Source organism: Sardina pilchardus, chromosome 15 (genome assembly GCF_963854185.1).
Source record: "Sardina pilchardus chromosome 15, fSarPil1.1, whole genome shotgun sequence".
NCBI classification, from domain to species: domain Eukaryota; kingdom Metazoa; phylum Chordata; class Actinopteri; order Clupeiformes; family Clupeidae; genus Sardina; species Sardina pilchardus.
The window spans coordinates 12,489,167-12,504,926 of record NC_085008.1 but is presented as its reverse complement, the minus strand read 5'-3'; the positions used below and the strand labels follow the sequence as shown (position 1 = coordinate 12,504,926).

The 15,760-nt window shown below is 40.0% G+C and overlaps 3 protein-coding genes across 3 annotated transcripts in view; all 3 read left to right on the top strand.

Moving 5' to 3' along the window:
- frem1b (Fras1 related extracellular matrix 1b) overlaps window positions 1–4,167 on the top strand; it is a 24,738-nt gene extending 20,571 nt beyond the window's left edge. Inside the window, 10 exon segments of the mRNA XM_062556501.1 lie at window positions 1–3; window positions 277–406; window positions 485–557; window positions 829–978; window positions 1,084–1,343; window positions 1,451–1,495; window positions 1,773–1,976; window positions 2,109–2,227; window positions 2,949–3,034; window positions 3,741–4,167. The exon segment at window positions 1–3 is cut by the window's left edge and continues 142 nt beyond it. Coding sequence (XP_062412485.1) covers window positions 1–3; window positions 277–406; window positions 485–557; window positions 829–978; window positions 1,084–1,343; window positions 1,451–1,495; window positions 1,773–1,976; window positions 2,109–2,227; window positions 2,949–3,034; window positions 3,741–3,937 — 1,267 coding nt within the window. The 3' untranslated portion in view covers window positions 3,938–4,167.
- Window positions 4,168–4,546: 379 nt separating this feature from the next.
- On the top strand, window positions 4,547–9,325 carry atpaf1 (ATP synthase mitochondrial F1 complex assembly factor 1). Its single transcript, XM_062556720.1, has 9 exons — window positions 4,547–4,771; window positions 5,764–5,872; window positions 5,987–6,040; window positions 6,494–6,556; window positions 6,655–6,705; window positions 6,813–6,860; window positions 7,385–7,480; window positions 7,575–7,682; window positions 8,736–9,325. Exons 1-9 carry the CDS (start codon window positions 4,560–4,562, stop codon window positions 8,901–8,903), a joined length of 909 nt encoding a protein of 302 aa, XP_062412704.1. The 5' UTR covers window positions 4,547–4,559; the 3' UTR covers window positions 8,904–9,325.
- Window positions 9,326–10,346: 1,021 nt separating this feature from the next.
- rab3b (RAB3B, member RAS oncogene family) lies at window positions 10,347–15,532 on the top strand. The gene is made up of 5 exons (XM_062555947.1): window positions 10,347–10,466; window positions 10,994–11,218; window positions 12,572–12,690; window positions 13,695–13,819; window positions 14,208–15,532. Exons 2-5 carry the CDS (start codon window positions 10,994–10,996, stop codon window positions 14,390–14,392), a joined length of 654 nt encoding a protein of 217 aa, XP_062411931.1. The 5' UTR covers window positions 10,347–10,466; the 3' UTR covers window positions 14,393–15,532.
- Window positions 15,533–15,760: the final 228 nt, after the last annotated feature.

Genomic DNA, 15,760 nt, shown 5'->3' with positions numbered 1-15,760 from the left:
AGTGTAGGTGATTTTATGCATACAATACAAAATCTTTCAAGACATGTATTTACCTACTGTATATAATGTGTATGTGACACATGAATGCCCTATGATTTGTCACTTTTTAACATTTGTGCAAAGGAAGAAATGTTCAACTCATATGGGAGGGTAAGAGGAAAACAATAAAAATGACATTTAGTTTTAGTTATATTGTTATTGTGTGAAGGTAGATGAAGTGAAATGTCTACTTCCTTTCACCATTCCTGATGAAAGGTACTTGACTGTCCCATCTAGGTTGGAGATGAGATGGTCACGTGTAGAACTGTCTGCCACATGTTACCGAGTCTGTGAAAATGCAGGGACTCTGGCCATACAGGTGACCCGGAGCGGAAACAGCATAGACCCTGCCTACGTCACAATACAGGTAGAGTTACCCTGGCAACAACTTCTACACTGAGAACCCACTCGCTCAATTCTCACAGACTTCTCTCCTTTGCTACAGGTTGAGGAGGATACTGCTAAAGTGGGGAAGGATTTCACACATAGCACTGCTACACTTATCCAGTTTGATCCAGGTGAAATCTTTAAATTACCAACATTTTCTTAAGAATGTAGATCCTTGATCTGTGACATTTTACTTCACATACAACTGAGATAAACATTAAAGACCTATCTTTGGCTATTACTGTAGTCCCCTTAGGCAGAAATGGCATGGCTTTCTGACCAAAAAGATCTGTTCATCTGCAGCTTTGTGAACTATTTTGTATTCCATTTAACTTTTGTTTCTAGTTCGGTATAGCTATAAAAACTAAAGCTACCAGACTAAGACAAACTTTTCTTGCTCAGGTGTAAATATAAAATCATGGAACATTTACCTGAAAGATGATGGACTTGAGGAGAACCATGAAAAGTTTGATGTGATTCTAAAAGCGCAAAAAAATGCTGTTCTGGGTCCAATGGACAGAGCCAGTGTAGAGATCATTGACCCAAGAGGAGGTAACATTTTTTTGTTTAATTCATACTATTTTGATTTTCTAATGATTTTGACATCTTGATATCGTCATCATGCTAAAACTGGGATCTGTGTTGTTGTTTGTTTAGGTAAGTGTGACCCGGCTGATCTTATAGATGAGACTAAAGACCACCTGCTAGAAGTGCCCCTTCGTGTTCATCAGCCTCAGACTGTGCCAAAGAAAGAACGCGACCAGGATCCCCACACTGGGATTGTATGGGAAGGCCGCCCTCCAAGGGGAGATGTCCCAAATCATGGGCACTTCCTTGATTATTCTGAGGGAGGTGCACAGGACCAACCCTATCATGGACAAGGCAAGAGATTACTGGTGGAAAGAAACAGCCACAGAGTGAGTCTGATTGTGTTTCCTTCTCACATTTCAATTCAACAGCATCAATAGATCATTATATCTGTAATTTAACAAAACAAAGTATAAATCTTTTGAATGTGATTTAGGTATCTCAATCAGATGTTGTGCAGAGGGCTGAAGAAAAAGTCTATGTATGTTGAGTATGTTGTTATTTACCTACCCTTTCCCACTTTAAGGAGATAGAGTAGAGCCTATTAATGTCACATTAAACTTAAGTTACAAGCGAAACAAAGACCAACTTTCAAAAATGGTCATATTCTATTCACTCATATTTCAATTCCAGTCTCCTAGGTTTGCTTGGATTTTCACCTTAGAATATAGTTGTCATTGACAACCATTTACAACACATTCTGATCATTTCTGCTCTCACTCGGTCTAAACTGTGATTTCTCATCCTCTGTGAATAAGATCCACGGGCTGATCCCCTTAAGGCTGGTGGAGGAGAGAGTTGTGAGCTCTGATCAGATACCGCCTGTCCATTCTGACGTGGAGATCACCCCCATCTGGTCCTGGACTGGTCACCTGCTCAGCGAGCACAAACCTGGAGAGGTACCTTTGGGAGATGCCCCTCCTAATGCCTCTGACATGAGGAAACGTCAACGCCAGCGAAAGGTAAAGTGGGAAAAATGTGTGGAAGAACAACGCGTCTGACAGTTTGACAGTAATTTTGTTTGACTAAACTTTAATGGTCTCAACACTGTTCAATGGACCTTTTACTCCCTCTCTATCTGTCCTACCTTGCAGTCAAGTAAGGCACTTAGTCTGGACTGTCCCTCTGGCTGGACTCACTACAGAAAACGCTGTTACATCCTGAGCCCAGGAGTGGCCACATGGAGCAGCGCCCAGCATGCCTGCTCTCTGCTGTAGGTCCCACACAGCAAACAACACTTTGTGACAACACAAATATGTCCCATGTTTTGTTTTGTCGGCCATGTTAACGGTTTAAAGCATTAACACTGCCTGCATGAGATGCTGTCTCGAGCTGTTCATGAACACCAAGGGAAATCAAGATGTTCTCCACACACAACGCACACAGAATGTACACGCTATGCACACACAATGCACACAGAAAGTCCATGATATGCACACAGCACACAAAGAAAGTTCATGCTATGAACACGCAACGCACACAGAAAGTATATGCTATGCACACCCAACGCACACAGAAAGTCCATGCTATGCACACACAATGCACACAGAAAGTCCATGCAATGCACACACAACGCATACAGAAAGTCCATGCTATGCACACCCAACGCACACAGAAAGTATATGCTATGCACACACAATGCACACAGAAAGTATATGCTATGCACACACAATGCACACAGAAAGTCCATGCAATGCACACACAACGCATACAGAAAGTCCATGCTATGCACACACAACACAAACAGATCATGGACACACTAAGTGGTGGTCAGTTACTGAAGTTGGAGAAACCAAATATCAATCAAATAACAAAAACCCTGACAAGTAAATACCCTATTGTAATTCATGTGTTCTTTTAGCTGGTTTTTATTCAAAGCGGTATTTATTTTATTTGTTCCTTTCTTTCTTTTACCGATTCTTAAACTGCCTTAGACGTCACAGCCAGTTGGCTGGTATTCACTCCACGACTGACATGAAGTGGATGTGGAGATTTGCTGGAAAACAACCCTTTTGGACAGGTAACAGAATATTCATTGTGTGAAAACGTCATGAAACACCATATTTCTAAACTACACAAGGGGTCCGATAAAGCTGTTCAAATGAGCAGGCTATTTAGTGAGTGATTTCAGAAAACTTGTCACATACACTTAGTCTGGGTATATACCCAGCCCGATCGGCTGGCGGTTGGATTTCGCCCTGCAGCTCAGGCTGGAAACCTGCGGATTGCTCTCTCCTGCTTCCATTACAAATTTGCAGAGACGATAACAAACTGGCTTATCCACTTGGCGCACCTTGGCGCAATCGTTTGTCTGATTGGTTGAAGGACTATCCAAGCGTACAGACTATGGCGCCCATTGATCACGCTTCTTGTGCAGTAGAAATGCAGCACTCCCCAGACTAATGTTCAAACTCAAAGGATTAAGGTTGGTCTGGTGATAGCCAGGCTAACATACACTACAATCAGCAGCTTTGCAGTTTTACCAAACTAAATGTGACTGTAACTTTGTGAGTGGGTATTTTGCAACCACTTACTGAAAATGGAAAGATATAATCAATATATCAATACAAAAAATAACCATAACTTTTTGCAGCATTGTTCCAAACTAACTGCAGGCAAAAGCCTTTTCATTGCATAGGCCAAATTGTTTGGAGGGGAAGAGACTGTGACTGCCACTACATTTTACAACGCTCACTGTACCTTGACTGAGTATTTACTGTTTGTAGGGCTGACTGGATCCATGGGGCAGTGGATGTGGACAGATGGCAAGCCAGTGTTGTTCTCCAAACTCCAGCTAAACAGGGATTCCAGTTCTGACCCCAGCTGTGTGCTGGCTGAATCCCAGAGAAAATGGACTCCAAAAAATTGCACTACGGGAGACGAGTACAAATATATCTGTTCAGCCGCAGCTCAAAACATCTGAAGGAAACTTTGTATGCCATATGATAGTGTGGAGGATTTAATGTGGAAATTCAAATGTCAAATGCTTAATAGCAATGTCTTAACCTATTTGTGAAAGAAAACCAGCCTAGCAGCTTGGTTTCCTACTGGTTTGACCCTTTAACTCTGTATCAATTTGTAAACGTCACAAAATTGTTTATGTGTGTAAAACCAGCACCTTCAGATGTAAACACAATAAAGTAAAACAAATTGCTTATGTTATTTATTCTTCAGCAAGGTAGTTTTGAACATTTTAGAAGTCAATCTACAACATTCTTGTCAGACCTGTGCAACATTCTGAAACTGCATTAAAGGGTGCATCCAAAAATCTGCATGTTTGCTTACAGAAAATGTTCCTTGTCATCAACTAGCCTAATCAAACCCATCCCTGCATCCTGAATAGCAGTAGGCCTAATAGAACTGAGGAGAAATAGGCCTACCAGAAATTTGTGAACATCCACCTTGAATTAGAGCAAATGTTCTATTGTAAAAAGATATCCCGGCATAGGCTATTAAAACGTTCACAGTGTAGCCATGGCTTGTCAGTAGTGTCCGCTTGGGAACCTTCGCTATCATTGCTTCCGTTTCAGTTCGGAACACTATTTATGTGCGACCGTGGAAGAAACATGGCGGCAGCCATGGTACAAATGTCATGTTTGTATCGAGGGATGATAGCGGTCAGAGCAACGGGTATCAGGCCACTCATCCCTGGACTGGTGCCACTGCAGTTTAGAACATTTTCACTGAAGAAAGAACCAGAGGTGGAAGAAAATCCATTTTATAGTAAATATGAGGAAAAGATCAGGAAGCTTCGAAGGTAGGTTAGCTAACGTCAACCCATCGTATGCTAAAACAGCTAGTGCTAACGTTGCAACCAAGGCTCTGTAATAAACATAACACCACATCATGGAAACCTCCTCTGTGTGATGGGTGAAAGGTTAACGTTACAGAATATTATTTGTATAGTCTTAATATTAAACGATCTAAATAAAAATGAATAGTCACTGCTGAAAACGGACCAATTTGAAGAAAGTGACGTCCTGTGACGTCCTGTTAGCCTAACCAACACTAGAATTTGAATGTGACTATTTTGGTCAGTCTTATGTATCCGTACATGCTGCAATTAATGATAGAAAATGTGCAAATCTAGGATGTTTTACATATTGTATCTATATGGGACATTAAAGGGATAGTTCGGGTTTTAAGACACGAAGTTATGGGTTCCCTGACAGCAACGTTGTGCATCAGCAATGACTTACCCCCCGATAGCGTCCTGTGAGCCGAGATCCAGCCGGTTTTTGATGCTGAAGAAAGTAGTCCGGCAAGTTTCTGGGGTCACGAAAGTAAAGTGTTTTTCTTCTCAAAACCATACGTGTTCAAAAGAGTGATATATTTGCACCACAAAAACGTTGTCCAGGAAAAATTCAAACCTCGTTATCTTGGCACTATTTTTCTCGATTCCTATCACTGCGCGCTACTGACAGCTGGACAACGTTTTTGTGGTGCAAATATATCACTCATTTGAACGCATATGGTTTTGAGAAGAAAAACACTTTACTTTCGTGACCCCAGCAACTTGCCGGACTACTTTCTTCAGCATCAAAAACGATCAAAAACCGGCTGGATCTCGGCTCACAGGACGCTGTCGGGGGGTAAGTCAGTGCTGATGCACAACGTTGCTGACAGGGAACCCATATAACTTCGTGTCTTAAAACCCGAACTATCCCTTTAAACATAGTAATATAATATCAGACTCTCTTTTGACGTGGATTTGATCATTAACGTGTTGTCTGTTCATGATTATTGAAGTGCCAAACCACAGGAGTATAAAGCCAGACTTGAGAAACGGACAGAGATTAAGAGAGAGCCATTGGGATACTCAAAACAAGCCGAGTTCATAAAACTCATGGAAGAGGAGGTATGTTATTGAGCCGGTGTACTGAGTGTGGCTATGTAGGCTATAGCTGTAAGTATTGTGGATGGGACAGGACATTGCGATTTACTATTGATTTAACAAACATTGTGTTTTCAGGCTGAGAAACGGGCCAAACTGCAAGGCACCTCTGGGGGATTCACCAAGGACAAGGTAAATGCAGTCAGGTGGACCAGATTAAAGACTTAATTAATTTAATTTAAATTAAATTAATGAATGGTTATTGCATTTATGTGTTTATCGTGTCATCTTTGGTCCTCAATATTCCATTCAGTAGTGTTCAGCTGCGGCTCTCATTTGAAGCCTCCATGTTGTTATAGTCATTAATATTGATACACTGCAATGCTTTAGAATTGTTATGGACATAGACTAAAAGTTTGATTGATCCTTTAAATGTTGGCACTGAAAGAAACCTTGAAAAAGGCCAACTGGCCGAAACATTACTGTCAATAAATTTGAGATCGAGACTGAGTGGGCGGCAACATTATCTTTTTCTTTAAGGCACTGAAATATTTAAAAGCATACATGAATTGACTCCTAGTAGAAAAAATTCACCTGATGTTAAAGACCATAACATTTATCTTTTCATGCTTCATTTTTTCATAGAGTCTTGGATCCATTCTCAACCTTGAAATGGTAAAAGACACATCTGGAGAAGAAATTGGAACAGTAAGAGAATGTCTTTATTTCCACATATCCAACTACCCTCTTGTGTTTTAAAATAATTCGTTTTTGTGTATTGAAGTGATTTCTATTGTCTTTTGTAGCTCTGGATGCAGTACTTTTCCAACAAGGACACCATCAGTGCAGTCATACCGGTAGGTCTTTCTGCACTGTACTGTATGTTCCTGTCCCCTGTTCATATTAAAGCCAGTTTGATTATGTATCAGACTTCACTGTATTTTCTTCTGTGTATTTGTTTCAGGGGGCAACCTTTGAATTGATATTCAACAGATCCAAATCATGCCCAACTGTAAGTCCTTTGTTTCTCACAGCCACTTGTCAGACTTTTTACATTTGGTCAGATCCAATTGAATATGATCACTGATTTTGACTTATTGGTATTTTGTTCCATTTGTCTTCTTGTACGCTAAATGGACTTAGCTATGTTGTATGCTGCCACATGATGGCAGTATTGATAAGTTCTTCTTGCATGTCTTGGACACTTATAAACTGGCAGAATACTTGCTAGAGTTAAATGGGGAAGACTTTACTGAAATGTGTCATATTTGCAGATATAGTTTATACATTTCATCCATTTGCAAGATTATTGGGACGTTGCCTCTGTGATGAACCGTGATGCAATGCTTAGGGTGGTGTAGTCATGTCAATCGATCTTACTAACATTCACAGAATGACTAAACTACAGTGACTATTTGCTAGCGTTAGATGTGGAAGACTTTTACTGAAAAGTTTCATATATTTGTAGATATAGTTTACTAACATTTACAGAATTCTTAAGCTACAGTGACCTTTTTTTTTCTTTTTTGTCTGTAGTTCCTGTATGCTCTACCACAGAAAGAAGGGTACGAGTTCTTTGTGGGCCAGTGGGCTGGTCATGAGCTTCATTTCACCTCTCTCATTAATGTGCAGGTAAGTCTCATGTCCCTCACCATCTGAAGAGGCCATATCTCAGTCACTGACTACACGGTTCAAACTGAACTTAGACTTGATTTGTCTCTGTCAGACTTCAGGCGAGAGTGCTCCAAGTCAGCTGATCCTCTACCATTACGCAGAACTGCTGAAGGACAAGGGTGTTGTACTCATGACTGCAGAGATGGACGAGAGATTCATTGTAAGTCATTTTAAATTCTGCTTTCCACACAAGGTCTTAATTGAACAAGTTCTACTTTTTCCTTTTTTCTTTTTTTACTTGATCTCTTTGTTGAACATATTGATGGTGATTTGCTCCTTGCCCAGGACTATAGTTGTGATGTACAGTATAGTATGCCTACTACTAGTTGCAGTCAGAAATACTTAAAGGGATATTCCGCCATTTTTGGAAATAAGCTCATTTTTCACCTCCCCTCGAGCAAAACAATTGATATTTACCTTTTTCCCGTTCATCCAGCCATTCTGTGAGTCTGGCGATACAACTTTTAGCTTCAGCCTAGCATAGATCATTGAAACGGAGTAGACCAGTAGCATCTCGCCTGCTAGCATCATGTTTAAAAGTGACTAAGATTTCCAGTAACTTTCCCATTTAAAACGTGTCTCTTCTCAAGTTAGAAAGTGCAATAATACCAACTGAAAATGAAACCTAGCGATTTTCTAGGCTGATTTGACATGGAACTACACTCTCATCTGGAGTAATAATCAAGGCAACTTGTAGCATCTGAAGATAGTCCCCATAGACAACAAGCAGTAGTAGTGCCTGATATCACTGCGATGGTACATTTGCAACCTGCCTTGATTATTACGCCAAATGAGAGTGTAGTTCCATGTCAAATCAGCCTAGAAAAACGGCAGGTTTCATTTTCAGTTTTGTTTCAGTTTCATTTTCTAACTTGAGAAGAGACACATTTTAAATGGGAAAATGACCGGAAATCTTAGTCACTTTTAAACATGATGCTAGCAGGCGAGATGCTACTGGTCTAATCCGATTCAATGATCTATGCTAGGCTGAAGCTAAAAGTTGTATCGCCAGACTCACAGAATGGCTGGATGAACGGGAAAAGGGTAAATATCAATTGTTTTGCTCGAGGGGAGGTGGAAAATTAGCTTATTTCCAAAAAATGGCGGAACATCCCTTTAAGTTTATCAATCGTCTCCGATGCAGTTTAAAAAATAAATAAAAAAGTATTAGTAAATCCGCTCAAACATTAAACTGATTGCATTGTCTTTTCAGAACGTCCACCAAGCCCAGTGCTTGGCCAATCAAGTACAGGTATTTTATGGTACTGAGCGGCATGCGACCTTCCAGTTGGTGGAGACCTTCAACCACAAACCAGCTGATTTCAAGCACATGTCTATGATTGCTGAGCTGGAGCAAAGTGGCATCGGCCTAGCATCCTAGACTGGAATGGACAATATTTGCACAGTGGCCCTGATTACCACTAAGGGAGAATGAAGAGTGAACGTTGGATGAGTGAGTGATGAACAATGTAATAGCCTACCTTCAGTCTCACTGAAGAGGTTGATGATAAAATATTGCTTGACTTATTGTAAAACAACAGTTCAAAGACTATAGGGTTGTTCTCATCACCATTCCCCCATAGTCTCTCCTCTAATCGGTTATGTACAGATTGCAATATTAAATTAAAATATAACACTTTTTTCTGAAAGTATACGGCTGTGAACGAACTCTCCAAGAAAAGTCACACACACTTATGGATTCAATGTCATTTGGAAGACAACACTGAAACTAATTCACCAGAATCACATCAGTTGCCCAGCAACTGGTAACTGATTACGGATTATTAAATGAATCCCCAACTATTTTGATAATTGGCTGATGGATTTTTATTTTTTATTGTAAGTCAGATTTCTCAAATTCTATCCTTCCTCTGAAATGTTACTATTTTCTGGTTTCTTAACTCTGTGATGGTAAACTGATTATCTTTTGGGCAAAACAAGACAGCGTAGGCCTGTTGGGTGTCATCTTGGGCTTTCGAATATACTGGACAAGCCAGTCTCAACAGTGCTAACTTTGTTCAGAAATATTTCAAGAGAAAATGGTTATATGTAGATGGATAGCAGGACAAATTTCATACACTAGTACATTTGTGTGAAATGTATTGCAGGACCATTTTGCAGAACCCCTTAAGAAGAACTGTCCAATGGTCATCAGTACCCTCAGAAGCTGAACATGCTATTGTTAGTGTTGCTCATGCCATTCCTCCAGCTGTTGTGTATCTATGTCAGTGTCAAATCCCATCTTTGTTCCAACTGTTGTGCAAAACACGGTGTTCAATGGTTATAAAGTTACCTTGTGAACAAAAGGAGGGCAATCAGAGTTTGATGCACTTGGAAGTGCACAGATACTGTATATTATGATATCAATCTGAATTTAGTTTCAAAGGTAAATTTGGTAAACCTTGTTGAGACAACCTAACCTAAATATCATAGAAATATCAACTTATATGAATATAATGAGAATGATTCTGATTCCTTCGAGCAAATTAGGCCAGATGCCTGATGTTTGCCTTCTTACGGTGTTTTGATGTTTCATGGTGTCATAATTCGTTATTATAATTGAAAAAGGTGTCAGATTTATTTCATATTTATTTCATGAGGGTAATTGTGAATATTTTGCATTATGTCCTCTGTTAGCTCCACCTCATGCCAATAAAGTGTCAGCGTACTGGATCTAAATCTTCAACACAGTGACCGTGTAAATGCTCACAAAATCAGCTGTACACGCTCCATAAATAGCACGGTTAATTGCAATTGATAAAGATTGAATCAGACCAGGCGCACAGAGAAGATACCGGAAGGCGACTGAAACAAACGATAACATACTGTAGACAGCAAAGGAAAGGGGAGAAGCCGGTGGAAACGCAACATCAGGTAGCCTGCATCTCGGTCGCGCCTGTTGTACGCCCACCTTTGAAAAGGGAAGCTATCTGTTCAGCAAAAGGTAAGGACTGCTAAATATACGTAAACATTTTTTCTATAGGCTATAGTGCAAAATATGAATTTCTTGCGCAGTCGAGCACCTTCTACCACAGAGAACCTAAGTCTATGTGTGCGTAATTATTTCCCATGGTAAATATCTTGGTCAACGCCATTTGCCTTCAAATATAAGTCCCACTATTCAATTTATGGTCACAGTCGAATGGATTAGTGTTAAACTGTTATGAGTCAGGATGTTATCTTATTGGTCGTGGGCTTGCCCATGTTTGCTCTAAAAACGCACCTGTGGTCCAATCTGTTTAATCGATTCGAGAGCTCTGACGCAAATGTGTTCTGGTTACATATGTCCACGACATGATTCGTGCATCTATAATTGAGTGAAATAGATTAGGTTAGCTTAGGCTACTCATTGTCCACAGATAGACTATCTAGACTGCATTGTCTAGCCTATGGATGGGTTGTGTGCTGTTCTCATAATTGCTTCTGGAGCAATTAACCAAATTCCAAGACTAACGGAGAATCTGCCCACAGATGGCGAAGGCAGACCAACGCTTTGGGCAGAGAGATGGATCGGATCAGAACTTTGACTACATGTTCAAACTGCTCATCATTGGCAATAGTAGTGTTGGGAAAACCAGTTTTCTGTTCAGATACGCCGATGACACATTCAACAACTCCTTCGTTAGCACTGTGGGTATTGATTTTAAGGTGAAAACCGTTTACAGAAACGACAAAAGGGTGAAGCTTCAGATCTGGGTAAGTTTTTTCCATCTGTGTGGTGAACTTGCATTTGATGTGCAAGTCTAGGTCTCAGGCTATCATGATTTATAGAAGGTTGCCAGACATAGACTACCTCGCACGTATTTGCCAGAAACAAGGATTTATACAATTTTGTTATCACTATGAAGCTGTCAAGATTTCAACACAATAAAGCCACAGAGCTGATGAGACTTGATGTCTGCCTGGCGCTGCAGCAGAGCCATTTTCCTCAGCAAAGGAGGGATGGAGCTTCTTCTGCTGCTTGCATCATCGACAGCAGTGGTTGTCATGGAAGCAACACTTCTCGCTGCTCCTTGGCAAAGCAATGCTCTGAACCAATTAGAGTGGCACCCAGAGGCCAAAGGAGCTGTGCATTTCTCATGCACACAAGGGCCAGGGGTGAGACCTGTGCCACACAGGCTACTGGAATAAATTGCCTTTTTTGCTTATAATCTGTAATCAGTGCTGTAAACAGTGTTGATTGGTCAACCTTAAATGGATACTCATTATGGTGTGTAACATGTAGGCTACATGCACATGATTTACAGTAGGCTACTAACAGAGTCTGTTTTGACAATGAGAATCTGTTGTTACATGCTCTGAGGGGATCTGTGACTGAATAAAACAAGTTAATGGTATGTTGTAGGCTATTTATTCAAACTAATATGACACACGCAAAGGTAGATTCTGAGCTCAATTGAAAGAGGGCAAACAGGTCTAAATATCCATTGGTTATAACATGTAACAGAACAGGACTGCAGCTTGAAGCACTTCATTTTGCCACAGCTACTGAAAAGGCATAACATTTCGTATGCATTGCATTTGAGAAATGTTGTTTGCCATGTATCAGGCATCAAACAACAGTTTCAGATTCTTAGACAAGTGTGATAAAAAGGGCAAGAATGTGAGAAGTCCCTGATAGTCACGGGTAAATTGATGACACCGGCAGTGAAGGCATGCATTGTCACACATGCTCATCCTCCCTGTTCCATCTGATGGCAGTGTGGGGAGCTGTCAGCTTCACTCAGCTCTGTGATAATGTTTACCATGACAGAGTGTGGAAGGATTCATGTATTCTTTACCATTCTTGATGATGGTGTGAACTCACACCTTCAACAATTGAAATCTGTTTGCCGTTCATCTGGCTGGTTCCGGTCTAATTGGGCTGGATTTTGGTATTCTTTCTGTTCTGCCATTCTTTGCTGCTGAGAGAGACGGCCAGCCCAGAATATTAGGTATTTTCATTGTTCGCCAACATCAAGCCGTGCTGTCATGGCTCATTAGTGACATTACATATTAACCCTCCTCTCCCACCGTAATGGGAATCCACTTGTGTTTGTGTTACTACAGGACACAGCCGGCCAGGAGCGGTACAGAACGATCACCACAGCTTACTACAGGGGAGCTATGGGCTTCATCCTCATGTACGACATCACTAACGAAGAGTCCTTTAATGCAGTGCAAGACTGGTGAGTGTGCTGTATCCGTGTTTTACTTTCCACTGGATATTACTGCAAAACATTTGAAGCTGTAAAGGAACATTCATTATTTTACAGAAAAGTAGCCTAAACATATCATTCTAGTGGATAGATTTGTTGAATGAATGTTCATGGGCAATACAAAAAACGTACGTATTGCTTATTTAAATGCAATTTCAGACTTTGCCCTATCTACCTCCTCAGATGTCTTGATTTATTGTATTGTGTATCTCTAGAACCAAGATATGATGATGTACATTCAAATTTAGAAAAGTAAAAAACTTGATTGAGCCATGCGATTTAAACAGAATGGCCATAAAACAGATACCTTGGTCTGATTTCTAGATAAAACTAGGCTGGGTGAACCCTGCCTGACCTGCCGGCGAATCTGGATTTCGGACCGGCAGGTCAGGCTGGAAACCTGCACATCAATCTCTGTTCCCTGCCAGAACCTTTGGCTCCAATCACAAACTAGCTTATCCAAAAGATGCACCGGATCATTGGTCTGATTGGTTGAAGGATTATCCAAGCGTATGGAGTCATGATTTGAGCGATGCCAATAGAGCTCGACAGTCCCCCCCCTTCTCCTAGAGAGATAGATAGATAGATAGATAGATAGATAGATAGATACTTTATTGATCCCTAAGGGGAAATTCAAGCACGCCTCTCGTGCAGTAGAAACAAATCGCAGACTTCTCATACTAATGTTCAATAAAGATTGATCTTAGTATGGTGATAGCCAGATATTTTGTGATTTTTATATTTTTGGAAACCAGATTGAAACTTTTCAAAAATATTCAGTACAATTTCCAGTGCAGAGAGAGGCTGTTAGGACACTATTTTTTCCCTAGAATTTAAGATTAGGCTATTAAGACTTTTCATGTCTAAAACATGATTACAAAACCGCTGCCTTTTTATACTTCATTTTTATTATTGTGTAAGCAGATAGGATGATTTATATGTTGATATAACCTGTCACTCTGTTTTTTACCCAGGGCTACTCAAATTAAGACATATTCATGGGATAATGCTCAAGTGATTCTTGTTGGCAACAAGTGTGATATGGATGACGAGAGAGTGGTGCCACCAGAAAAGGGCAGACACTTAGCTGACCAACTCGGTATGTTTCTTGAGTGATAACAAGTTTACCATTTTAGTACCATAATGTGAATTAGTACCATTAAGTGAAGGGCTAATTTAATGTTACTTTAACTTATCACGACAAGTAGTAATTCTCCTATTGACCATTTTCAACATACTGGGTACCCATTTGTAACCAAGGGGGTACCTATTAAGTCTAAAACCAACAAGGATTATGTCACAACATTGTGCATTATCAGGCGTTCAGGATGGTAATGTCAGAAACATAAGTCATTGTGGTTTCAAGTCAAGTCAAGTAAGGTGAAAGCATCACATTGTGTTACACTGTGTTCAATACTAATTGATGAACAGTGGCTACTGACTACTACTATTAGCAGAATTAATGTGTCCACTCTCATTGTCTGCAGGTTTTGAGTATTATGAAACCAGTGCCAAAGAGAACATAAATGTCCGCCAGGTATTTGAACGCCTGGTAGACATCATCTGTGTGAAGATGTCAGAACGGGTGGACACTGACCCTGCCATCGTCACTGGTACGAAGAACACTCGGCTCACAGACAAGCCTCCACAACTACCTCAGAACTGCTGCTGAGCCTACCTCTTGTAGCACAACTTCTCATACCGACAAGTCACAACTTTCTTGTGTAGCTCCCCTCTCTCTCCTCTGAGTTCATGTTGTGATTCACTTTGTCATTCTTTTGCACTGCACATGAGTGCACTTATAATCTCTCATTTCACCTGTAGTCCAAACATGAGGCAGCTCAAAGTAGAGTTGACTGTTGAAGCACAATACAGCTTCTCTCATATGGAGAGTGTTCACTGCCACTGCAAAACAATGAATTACTCACAACTTGTTACAGTGCAGTTAACTACCTTGTCACATGACTTTCAATTAATTGACATAAGAAGACACATGACTGCTCATCTGAGATTAACACAGGATATTAAAGTTTAGATGTGAGACATGCTTATAACACTATTCTATTTAGCTCTAGTCTTTTTAAAAACAGAAAAAGAGAGTTAAGTTTAATCTCATAAGACACCATAACACTAACTCAGCACAACTGCAGAATTTATAACGTGTTTTGCAGCTTTATTCGTTAATTCTGTTCAGGGTGGTTTTGATGTGATGATGTGCCATTAATGTTCAGTGAAAGGCACATGCTTTTCACTTTGATGGTACGATTAAGTGTTTTAAGACTTTTGAACACTTTACAAACAATGTTGTATGATGCGTCTTGTAATAGTAATGTTTAATAGTCATGTGAATCAATTTGAACTAATTATATAAGTGACTTACAAAAATGATCAGCACACTGTATTTGTCAAACAATATACTGAATGTAGGCAAATGTTATGACGATATTGAAATTGGCCATGTGGTTTCTCTATTCAATTTTAAATTAATCAACCTTTTGATTAATGTGCTGAGTAGGCTGTGACATTTCTTTTCTGAAATTCAGTTATTGCAAAATAGTGAACTGCTAACCAGTACCCAACCCAAGGACCTTGTGCCACCCTGTCTTATGTGAGTTCATAGCTAAGCCTAACCAACAATAATATTATAACAATCATAACAGTTGTTCTGTCTGATAGGCTATGATGTGATTGTTTATAAGTGAATTTTTAAATGACATATTTTGGATCTAAATAGTGTATTATAATGGTCGTATCTAGGTAGATTTTTATTTTTATGCTGTCGCAATGAATAAACTGTAGGCCTATGGCTAGAGCACCTCGTTTGTTACTGTTGACTCATAGTAGATGGGTTAAACGGGAGCCAAGTGGTTAAATCAATGTGAATGTTTGTACATTTTCAAGTGCAATTTGCGAAAATAAAAAGCACAAATATATCTGCACTAGGCCTACCTCTTGACAAATTCATGTTCAAAGAAAATGCAACAGGATTCCAGAATCATCTCAACAATTCTTTAATGAAAAGGATAATTAATGCATCACA

Bases quoted from the DNA above. Each gene is read 5' to 3' on its own strand.
- atpaf1 (XM_062556720.1), top strand. From the start codon at position 4,560: ATGTGCGACCGTGGAAGAAACATGGCGGCAGCCATGGTACAAATGTCA. The intron at 6,557-6,654 runs GTAAGAGAATGT...TGTCTTTTGTAG, and splicing joins CTGGAGAAGAAATTGGAACA to CTCTGGATGCAGTACTTTTC. The intron at 6,861-7,384 runs GTAAGTCCTTTG...TTTTGTCTGTAG, and splicing joins GATCCAAATCATGCCCAACT to TTCCTGTATGCTCTACCACA.
- rab3b (XM_062555947.1), top strand. From the start codon at position 10,994: ATGGCGAAGGCAGACCAACGCTTTGGGCAGAGAGATGGATCGGATCAG. The intron at 11,219-12,571 runs GTAAGTTTTTTC...GTGTTACTACAG, and splicing joins GGGTGAAGCTTCAGATCTGG to GACACAGCCGGCCAGGAGCG. The intron at 13,820-14,207 runs GTATGTTTCTTG...CATTGTCTGCAG, and splicing joins ACACTTAGCTGACCAACTCG to GTTTTGAGTATTATGAAACC.